Source organism: Salmo salar, chromosome ssa07 (genome assembly GCF_905237065.1).
Source record: "Salmo salar chromosome ssa07, Ssal_v3.1, whole genome shotgun sequence".
Classification (NCBI taxonomy): domain Eukaryota; kingdom Metazoa; phylum Chordata; class Actinopteri; order Salmoniformes; family Salmonidae; genus Salmo; species Salmo salar.
In genome coordinates, this window is record NC_059448.1 from 52538889 (window position 1) to 52551053 (window position 12165).

Consider the following 12165-nt stretch of genomic DNA (forward strand, 5'->3'; position numbering starts at 1 on the left):
AAGAGCCTAGGGCTTGAATATCCCCAGCTAGAGGGATAGAGCTCTTTACGGAAAACTGATCTGGGAGCAGTCAGTCACGGAGGCGTCGGCACGGGAAAGGCGAGATGGCGTTTCGCCAACCCAACTGAGTTAAAGAGAGAGAGCAACAAGCGGGGCAGTGTTACGGTGGCGGTAAGCTCCACACACACACACACACACACACACACACACACACACACACACACACACACACACACACACACACACACACACAAGGGTGCGAATATATTTGGCCACAACTGTATATACACACACTCACACAATACAGGATGTGGCCGTGAAAAGGGAGACCCCTGGCCAAAGCAGGACCTTTACCCTGCCAGATTTATACTGTCTCCATGTGGGTGGGAGTCCCAAACACAGATATGCAAGTACACACACACGCACACACACAGCCATTCAATAAATGCACAGTGTGCGAGCAGACGGATGCACATACACACACAATCCCCCCCAAACACACACACACACACACACACACACACACACACACACACACACACACACACACACACACACACACACACACACACACACACACACACACACACACACACACACACACACACACACCACAACGGCTGCACTCATGCCATTCAATACATTTAATGTCGGACAAAGGCCACTTCATTGGTCGTGGGCTTAACTATAAACCCGAGTTAGGAGTGTTAACAGATCGGGAGGATGTGTAAATAAATCAGTCTGTCTGGCCAACCTAGGGTCTGAAGCCTTCTGAAGTGCATACCTATTCACATAGCCATTCAGGATTCTCTCTGAAGTATGAACACCATGCTTACCATTCATACTAGTCTAGAGTCTAGAATAGAATAGAATCCATTTTGGTAATCCCCAAATTACAATAACCAGAGAGGATTTATCCGGAGCCAATGGATGGAGAAGCCAACAGACAATAGGAGGATTAAGGTGAGAAGATTACCTTTTGGGTAAATCGCTCTTTCTGAATATGTCACGGCATTCATCACCATGGAGTGGGTTTGGGGGGTTCACTGTTCTGTGAATGGGACGTGGGGCTGTAAAGGGGTGGTGGGGGGTTGAAATTTGACGTCGCTGCCGGAAAACAGCTGAGGGGATTAACTCCATGGGAAAGAATATGGACGGCCGGGGAAAAAAACATAAATTGACCTTTTGTGCGGCAGCCATTAAATCCTTGGCTATGCAGGCAGACTGACAGAGTAAGGGCTCCTCTCCTTCCCACCCCTGGCTAATCTCCCCAGCACCAGCAGCCACACACATTCATATACACACTGACTTTATGAATGGGATCTGATATCTATGTCTGTCTTTGAATGGGAATCATCAGAGATACTCACGGCTTATAGATAGGACTAAGCTCTGTCCGACAGCTATTTAAACCAATGAATGGCGTCCTCTCGCCAATTGACCAATGAGAAGGTTCCTTTGATGCGCTTTAACGGATAAAGTGTATCATATCTATATTATACTATCAACAGCCCCCTCTCCTATCGACCAATAAAAAGGGCTGATTCATATCATTTCAGCCTATAAAGGTTGTTTGACCTACTGTGTCATATCATCAACGGTTCCCTCTGGTTCATTTCAATCAGTTATAACTCTGCAAACACAATTTCATCAGAAGTGTCTTACATGATTTCTCCCTTGGAAAATAGCTCTTTGCTTTAATGTGATCGAGCTGTATAATTAAGGATGAATAAAGAAGATATTAAATCACTGTGTTGTACCATTGAGCCATCTAGAGTCATGTTGCTCAGTCCTGATAGGATGATGCTCCCCCAGGGTACGGAAGATAGCAAAGTCCCTTCCCATGAAGTCTGCCGACGTGCCAGAGTACAGCTCCCCATCTGCCAATCAGAAATCAGGGTCAGCAACAAGCAGCCAATGAGATTAGAGATGTTAAGTGTCAGGAAGTCCACTGGCAAACTCCAACCAATCACAAGTGGGATTAGAGTCGAACTCACCTAGCATGATGGACGCAGAGAGCATCTTGGGGTCGTAGGGGCTTTTCCCCCGGCCGTTCTCGAAGTGGGACATCTCCAGTCGAAAGATGTTGTCCTGAAGGGAAAGATCAGTGTTTAAGAATAGCCCGTAGGAAGCCCATCTAGAACATTCCAAACACGCAAATGACACAGAAGTTGCGCACTATATAGGAAATAGTGTCATAATATTGCACTACAGAAGGAATATGGTTTGCAAGAAGTTCACTAAATGGGGAATAGTGTGTCAAATTAGTGCACTTGATGGGAAACAGTGTGTCATTAGAGACCTGAAACCACGTACTGTGGAGTAGAGCTGTACCTTATGGACCCTTGTAGATGTTTATTAATGACTGACAGACCCCGTCAATCTATGTAAAATAGCACCATGGTATACACACACACACACGCACACACGCACAAACACACACACACACACACACACACACACACACACACACACACACACACACACACACACACACACACACACACACACACACACACACACACACAAGCTCACACACAGACCCCATTATATTAATGCAGGACATGATAGTGGTTTCCCCCCCTTTCCACAGTTGAACAGTTACACCGTGTGGGAACATTGATTAAGCTGTATCTGCTTATCAAGATGATTGATTAAACTGTTGTGTGGGAGAACGATTTCCGCTTGTTAATGTGGGCCTGTGTAATGAGCTTTTTCCCCCCACTTTGCACAAATGAAATCATTGATTAGAAACACTGAATGAGTGGGAAATAGTCACAACAGAAAATAATGATCTGGTCCCTTGTCTTGGTGCAATTTAGATTCTACTGGAGGTTAGAGGGGGTGGTGTGTGTGTGTGTGTGTGTGTGTGTGTGTGTGTTGTTGCCCCTTACCTCTGCCCGTTTGCCCATCTCCAGGTAGGCACAGATGGGGTGGAAGGCCCCTGTACCACAGATATACAGGTGGGTGGAGTTGTAGGGCTGGAGCACTCGGATGAAGTTGGAACATTCTTTCTGACAGGAGACGAGAGACAAACACCTCATCAACATCTCATCAACTTGGGCTCCCGAGTGGCACAGCGGTCTAAGGCACTGTATCTCAGTGCTAGAGGTGTCACTACTGACCCTGGTTCGATTCCAGTCTGTATCACAACCGGCCATGATCGGTCTCAAAGGGACTCTAACCCGGCCGAACCCTAGGCCGTCATTGTAAATAAGAATTTGTTCTTAACTGACTTGCCTAGTTAAATAAAGGTTAAATAAAAAAATAAAAAAACATCTGATCAGTCTCAAACTCTCAAACAACCAACACTCACATGTTAAAGCTGGAATCCTTAATGATGAAACAGCCATGTCTGTTTGGGATATTACAACAACAAAGAAGTTACTGGAAACAGAAGAGCACACTATGTACTGCTATTTGTTTTTCCATGCTGCATGACGCTCCTCAGCTCGGCAACAAAAACAATAACAACGGTGGTGTGGCCAGTGGCGCTGTTACCCCATACTGCGTAGTCCATCTTTAAGTGTCCACATAGCATCTAGCATTTATTGTATCTGTGTAATTATATACAGCTACAACTAAGCAAATTAAGCAACGATTTAGTTAATATGCGAGTAACTACTTAGAACCTGTATTTGTCCAGTTTTGCTGATTGCAGTTCAATCGTTATTTTAAGTGCCTTATCTGCAGTTATCTTGATCAGCTGAGCTACCACATTCTGCCTACCAAAGTAGCTCTAGAATAGAGAGGTAACTACAGGACATAGTGAGGAAAATATGTGTGTGGGCTTCAGCTGTCTTAAAGTGCTGTAGGTGCAACCTAAAACAACTTCAGATTTGATCACTCCAGGCATGAATAAGAGTTGGTAGTTGACACTACTGGAAAGCTCCTGCAATCTGAAGTAGGAGTTTCCAGTTCCCGTTGCTGTGGTAAATTGCTTGTGAAATGAAGTGGCGTTCAGTTTTGCTGAAGGAAATGCCACCTGTGAGCTAAATCAGGCCATGACTGTGTCCTAAATGCACCTCGTTCACTCTACAGTACACTCTTTGACCAGGGCCCATAGGTAGACCCAGAGGTCATATGGTGCTATTTGGGATGCATCCCATGTTCACATCAGATCTCTAATGACCCGTCCGTCCGTGTTTCCATGTGTGTCCCGTCCGTGTGTGTGTGTATGTGTGTGTGTGTGTCCGTCTGTCTGTCCATCCGTGTGCGTTTGTGCGTGTGTGTTTGTGTGTGTGTCCGTCCGTTCGTCCGTCCATGTGTGTGTGTATTCCCGTCAGATCTGTAGTGATCCATCTGGTTGAATTTACTGAAGGTATTTGGACTCCCAGCCTCAGCACATGTGGATAGTCCCAGTGCTGGGAGACTGTTTATGCTAACCCTAATGAATGGGATTAGTTCATGTTCTAAGCCTCTGGTAAGTCTTCTACAGGGTTCAGTAGGGTACACACATGCTAAAAAGATGAAGGTACGATTCATTGATGAGGAATACACACCTTGAGTTGACTGACACACACACACACACACACATACACACACAGACACAAAGCCCATTCCAGGTTAATACACACACACACATATCTCTTTCCCGGGTCATTAAGTAAATAAATATGGACCTTCTGTGTCAATGAAAATCCTAAACCTAAGGTTTATGTTCCGTCTGCACAGAGCCACCTCTAGTCTCAGGGATGCTAACTGCTCAGGCTTCCCTGTCCCTCACAGCAATGAGACATTTCATTTCTTTCCTTGCTTCGCTAATAAGTAAGCCAGGACAGTGAAAGGGTCAAAAGGTTTTTCAGAAAGGCTGATAGTTCAACAAATAAGAGAAAACAGAAAATAAACCATTCATGGAGTATATCACTCACAGAAGATATAGTATGTATACCTTGGCCTATCTTACATTAACTTGGTGTGTAACCTGTTTCCACCATAAGGTCTTCCTCTGTCAACATGAAATACCAGATTTTGAATAACTAGCCTTTTTGTGTGATGGCTGCTAAAAGTCATTGATATCTAACTGGACAGGTTTGAAGGATATCAACCTTGAGTTAAACTTTGGCAGTCAACCCAGGATATTATCACTAACCCATAGTCACAACAACAGGTCAACCCAGGATATTATCGCTAACCCATAGTCACAACAACAGGTCAACCCAGGATATTATCGCTAACCCATAGTCACAACAACAGGTCAACCCAGGATTTTATCGCTAACCCATAGTCACAACAACAGGTCACCCCAGGATATTATCACTAACCCATAGTCACAACAACAGGTCACCCCAGGATATTATCACTAACCCAAAGTCACAACAACAGGTCACCCCAGGAGAGGATATTATCACTAACCCATAGTCACAACAACAGGTCACCCCAGGAGAGGTTATCCTCTTGACGTTACCCTAGGATAGGGGGCGCCACAGCGCATTTTGGAAGAAATTCGTGCCCATTTTCAACGGCCTACTAATCAGACTCAGAAGCTAGGATATGCATATAATTAATACCTGTCGATAGAAAACACCCTAAAGTTTCTAAAACTGTTTGAATGGTGTCTGTGAGTATAACAGAACTCATATGGCAGTCAAAACCCCGAGACCGATTGAACCAGGAAGTGGAATTCTGAATTGTGGACTCAACTTCACGTCGTCGCCTATAATTCACACCGTGAGATATCGTTTATTGAGCACTTCCTATTGCTTCCACAAGATGTCGCCAGTCTTTACAAAGTGTTTTGAGCCTTCGACTGTCGAAAGTCAGTGAATGAGACGCGTTGGAAATTGGTCACAGCGGGAGGGCCATCACCATTATGACGCCGGCGGCCCTGTCTACCCCCACCTTTGGAAACGTTTTGAAACACATTGAAATCGTCCCCCTCGAATCTTATTGGCTCTCTTGTTGAAACAGGCTCTGAAGATTTATGTTATACAACGTTTGACATGTTTGAACGAACCTAAATGTGAAAAAAAAGTATTATTTCGAAACCACTGTGGCGCGCAAGGCAGATTAGTTGGATACGCCCTTCGGACGCACTAACATCAGCAAGCTAATGGAACATAAAGGATGGACTTTTTCGACCGAAAATACATCTGTTGTGGACCTGGGATTCCTGGAAGTGCTTTCTGATGAAGACAACTAAAGGTAAGGGATTATTGACAATATTATACAACATTAGATGTGATATGCGATTGTTCCAAGATGGCGCCGAGCTGTATTTACTAGCTCATTTTCTGAGTATAGCATCCCCTTTTATCGCTAAGTGTGATTACCAAGTAAAGTTATTTTTAAATCTGGTATGACAGGTGCTTTCAAGAGATATTCATCTATAAATCTTAGAATGACGATATTACATTTTAAACATGTTTTCGAATAGTAATTCAGTAAATTGTAGCACTGTTTCATCGGATGCTTTTGACGGGAAAATAGTTAGTCAACGTCAGACGCCGATGTAAAATGCTGTTTTCATATATAAATATGAACTTTATTGAACAAAAGAATGCATGCATTGTGTAACATGATGTCCTAGGTGTGTCATCTGATGAAGTTTGTAAAAGGTTAGTGCTGCATTTAGCTGTTTTTTGGTTATTTGTGATGCATGTGTTTGGTCGGAAAATGGCTATGTTGCTGCTTTTTACGATGGACTCCTCTAACATAATCTAATGATTTGCTTTTCCTGTTAAACCTTTTTGAAATCGGACGACGTGGGTCGATTCAGGAGAGGTGTATCTATAAAACGAAAAAAATGATTATGATATTTTTTTTCTCAAATTATTACATTTTGTTATGCTAATGGCGATATGATTTTTCGCTGGATTTTTATCCCGCTGACGGGATGAGACGCTGAAGAGGATATTATATCACTAACCCATAGTCACAACAACAGGTCACCCCAGGATATTATCACTAACCCATAGTCACAACAACAGGTCACCCCAGGAGAGGATATTATCACTAACAAATAGTCACAACAACAGGTCACCCCAGGATATTATCACTAACCCATAGTCACAACAACAGGTCACCCCAGGATATTATCACTAACCCATAGTCACAACAACAGGTCAACCCAGGATATTATCACTAACCCATAGTCACAACAACAGGTCACCCCAGGAGAGGATATTATCACTAACCCATAGTCACAACAACAGGTCAACCCAGGATATTATCACTAACCCATAGTCACAACAACAGGTCACCCCAGGATATTATCACTAACCCATAGTCACAACAACAGGTCACCCCAGGAGAGGATATTATAACTAACCCATAGTCACAACAACAGGTCAACCAAGGATATTATCACTAACCCATAGTCACAACAACAGGTCACCCCAGGATATTATCACTAACCCATAGTCACAACAACAGGTCACCCCAGGAGAGGATATTATCACTAACCCATAGTCACAACAACAGGTCAACCCAGGATATTATCACTAACCCATAGTCACAACAACAGGCCACCCCAGGATATTATCACTAACCCATAGTCACAACAACAGGTCACCCCAGGAGAGGATATTATCACTACCCCATAGTCACAACAACAGGTCACCCCAGGATATTATCACTAACCCATAGTCACAACAACAGGTCACCCCAGGAGAGGATATTATCACTAACCCATAGTCACAACAACAGGTCAACCCAGGATATTATCACTAACCCATAGTCACAACAACAGGTCACCCCAGGATATTATCACTAACCCATAGTCACAACAACAGGTCACCCCAGGAGAGGATATTATCACTAACCCATAGTCACAACAACAGGTCAACCCAGGATATTATCACTAACCCATAGTCACAACAACAGGTCAACCCAGGAGAGGATATTATCACTAACCCATAGTCACAACAACAGGTCACCCCAGGATATTATCACTAACCCATAGTCACAACAACAGGTCACCCCAGGAGAGGATATTATCACTAACCCATAGTCACAACAACAGGTCAACCCAGGATATTATCACTAACCCATAGTCACAACAACAGGTCACCCCAGGATATTATCACTAACCCATAGTCACAACAACAGGTCACCCCAGGAGAGGATATTATCACTAACCCATAGTCACAACAACAGGTCACCCCAGGAGAGGATATTATCACTAACCCATAGTCACAACAACAGGTCACCCCAGGATATTATCACTAACCTATAGTCACAACAACAGGTCACCCCAGGATATTATCACTAACCCATAGTCACAACAACAGGTCACCCCAGGATATTATCACTAACCCATAGTCACAACAACAGGTCACCCCAGGATATTATCACTAACCCATAGTCACAACAACAGGTCACCCCAGGAGAGGATATTATCACTAACCCATAGTCACAACAACAGGTCACCCCAGGAGAGGATATTATCACTAACAAATAGTCACAACAACAAATCACCCCAGGATATTATCACTAAACCATAGTCACAACAACAGGTCACCCCAGGATATTATCACTAACCCATAGTCACAACAACAGGTCAACCCAGGATATTATCACTAACCCATAGTCACAACAACAGGTCAACCCAGGAGAGGATATTATCACTAAGCCATAGCCACAACAACAGGTCACCCCAGGATATTATCACTAACCCATAGTCACAACAACAGGTAAACCCAGGATATTATCACTAACCCATAGTCACAACAACAGGTCAACCCAGGATATTATCACTAACCCATAGTAACATCAACAGGTCAACCCAGGATATTATCACTAACCCATAGTCACAACAACAGGTCACCCCAGGAGAGGATATTATCACTAACCCATAGTCACAACAACAGGTCACCCCAGGAGAGGATATTATCACTAACAAATAGTCACAACAACAAATCACCCCAGGATATTATCACTAAACCATAGTCACAACAACAGGTCACCCCAGGATATTATCACTAACCCATAGTCACAACAACAGGTCAACCCAGGATATTATCGCTAAGCCATAGCCACAACAACAGGTCAACCCAGGAGAGGATATTATCACTAACAAATAGTCACAACAACAGGTCTACCCAGGAAATTATCACTAACCCATAGTCACAACAACAGGTCACCCCAGGATATTATCACTAACCCATAGTCACAACAACAGGTCAACCCAGGATATTATCACTAACCCATAGTCACAACAACAGGTCACCCCAGGATATTATCACTAACCCATAGTCACAACAACAGGTCTCCCCAGGATATTATCACTAACCCATAGTCACAACAACAGGTCACCCCAGGAGAGGATATTATCACTAACCCATAGTCACAACAACAGGTCACCCCAGGAGAGGATATTATCACTAACAAATAGTCACAACAACAAATCACCCCAGGATATTATCACTAAACCATAGTCACAACAACAGGTCACCCCAGGATATTATCACTAACCCATAGTCACAACAACAGGTCACCCCAGGAGAGGATATTATCACTAACCCATAGTCACAACAACAGGTCACCCCAGGAGAGGATATTATCACTAACCCATAGTCACAACAACAGGTCACCCCAGGATATTATCACTAACCTATAGTCACAACAACAGGTCACCCCAGGATATTATCACTAACCCATAGTCACAACAACAGGTCACCCCAGGATATTATCACTAACCCATAGTCACAACAACAGGTCACCCCAGGATATTATCACTAACCCATAGTCACAACAACAGGTCACCCCAGGAGAGGATATTATCACTAACCCATAGTCACAACAACAGGTCACCCCAGGAGAGGATATTATCACTAACAAATAGTCACAACAACAAATCACCCCAGGATATTATCACTAAACCATAGTCACAACAACAGGTCAACCCAGGATATTATCACTAACCCATAGTCACAACAACAGGTCAACCCAGGAGAGGATATTATCACTAAGCCATAGCCACAACAACAGGTCACCCCAGGATATTATCACTAACCCATAGTCACAACAACAGGTAAACCCAGGATATTATCACTAACCCATAGTCACAACAACAGGTCAACCCAGGATATTATCACTAACCCATAGTAACATCAACAGGTCAACCCAGGATATTATCACTAACCCATAGTCACAACAACAGGTCACCCCAGGAGAGGATATTATCACTAACCCATAGTCACAACAACAGGTCACCCCAGGAGAGGATATTATCACTAACCCATAGTCACAACAACAGGTCAACCCAGGATATTATCACTAACCCATAGTCACAACAACAGGTCACCCCAGGATATTATCACTAACCCATAGTCACAACAACAGGTCACCCCAGGAGAGGATATTATAACTAACCCATAGTCACAACAACAGGTCAACCAAGGATATTATCACTAACCCATAGTCACAACAACAGGTCACCCCAGGATATTATCACTAACCCATAGTCACAACAACAGGTCACCCCAGGAGAGGATATTATCACTAACCCATAGTCACAACAACAGGTCAACCCAGGATATTATCACTAACCCATAGTCACAACAACAGGTCACCCCAGGATATTATCACTAACCCATAGTCACAACAACAGGTCACCCCAGGAGAGGATATTATCACTAACCCATAGTCACAACAACAGGTCACCCCAGGATATTATCACTAACCCATAGTCACAACAACAGGTCACCCCAGGAGAGGATATTATCACTAACCCATAGTCACAACAACAGGTCAACCCAGGATATTATCACTAACCCATAGTCACAACAACAGGTCACCCCAGGATATTATCACTAACCCATAGTCACAACAACAGGTCACCCCAGGAGAGGATATTATCACTAACCCATAGTCACAACAACAGGTCAACCCAGGATATTATCACTAACCAATAGTCACAACAACAGGTCAACCCAGGAGAGGATATTATCACTAACCCATAGTCACAACAACAGGTCACCCCAGGATATTATCACTAACCCATAGTCACAACAACAGGTCACCCCAGGAGAGGATATTATCACTAACCCATAGTCACAACAACAGGTCAACCCAGGATATTATCACTAACCCATAGTCACAACAACAGGTCACCCCAGGATATTATCACTAACCCATAGTCACAACAACAGGTCACCCCAGGAGAGGATATTATCACTAACCCATAGTCACAACAACAGGTCACCCCAGGAGAGGATATTATCACTAACCCATAGTCACAACAACAGGTCACCCCAGGATATTATCACTAACCTATAGTCACAACAACAGGTCACCCCAGGATATTATCACTAACCCATAGTCACAACAACAGGTCACCCCAGGATATTATCACTAACCCATAGTCACAACAACAGGTCACCCCAGGATATTATCACTAACCCATAGTCACAACAACAGGTCACCCCAGGAGAGGATATTATCACTAACCCATAGTCACAACAACAGGTCACCCCAGGAGAGGATATTATCACTAACAAATAGTCACAACAACAAATCACCCCAGGATATTATCACTAAACCATAGTCACAACAACAGGTCACCCCAGGATATTATCACTAACCCATAGTCACAACAACAGGTCAACCCAGGATATTATCACTAACCCATAGTCACAACAACAGGTCAACCCAGGAGAGGATATTATCACTAAGCCATAGCCACAACAACAGGTCACCCCAGGATATTATCACTAACCCATAGTCACAACAACAGGTAAACCCAGGATATTATCACTAACCCATAGTCACAACAACAGGTCAACCCAGGATATTATCACTAACCCATAGTAACATCAACAGGTCAACCCAGGATATTATCACTAACCCATAGTCACAACAACAGGTCACCCCAGGAGAGGATATTATCACTAACCCATAGTCACAACAACAGGTCACCCCAGGAGAGGATATTATCACTAACAAATAGTCACAACAACAAATCACCCCAGGATATTATCACTAAACCATAGTCACAACAACAGGTCACCCCAGGATATTATCACTAACCCATAGTCACAACAACAGGTCAACCCAGGATATTATCGCTAAGCCATAGCCACAACAACAGGTCAACCCAGGAGAGGATATTATCACTAACAAATAGTCACAACAACAGGTCTACCCAGGAAATTATCACTAACCCATAGTCACAACAACAGGTCACCCCAGGATATTATCACTAACCCATAGTCACAACAACAG

General features: G+C 43.5%; 1 protein-coding gene and 1 long non-coding RNA gene across 3 annotated transcripts in view; one reads left to right on the plus strand and one right to left on the minus strand.

The window, feature by feature from the left end:
* Positions 1–12165, minus strand: part of LOC106597410 (semaphorin-3aa) — a 75881-nt gene that overhangs the window by 21200 nt on the left and 42516 nt on the right. The window contains exons 1-4 of one of the 2 annotated variants that reach the window (XM_045722242.1): positions 3317–3644; positions 2895–3014; positions 1998–2091; positions 1761–1880 (exon numbers count right to left, since the gene is read on the minus strand). In XM_045722242.1, the coding sequence (XP_045578198.1) occupies positions 1761–1880; positions 1998–2091; positions 2895–2912 (232 nt within the window). In that variant the 5' untranslated portion in view covers positions 2913–3014; positions 3317–3644. Of the gene's footprint in view, positions 1–1760; positions 1881–1997; positions 2092–2894; positions 3015–3316; positions 3645–12165 lie in introns of those variants that run through there. The other variant, XM_045722241.1, reaches the window with a different exon arrangement.
* Positions 831–12165, plus strand: part of LOC123743787 (uncharacterized) — a 35336-nt gene continuing 24001 nt past the window's right edge. Inside the window, exon 1 of the long non-coding RNA XR_006770673.1 lies at positions 831–963. This is a non-coding gene — a long non-coding RNA (uncharacterized lncRNA). The remainder of the gene's footprint in view (positions 964–12165) is intronic.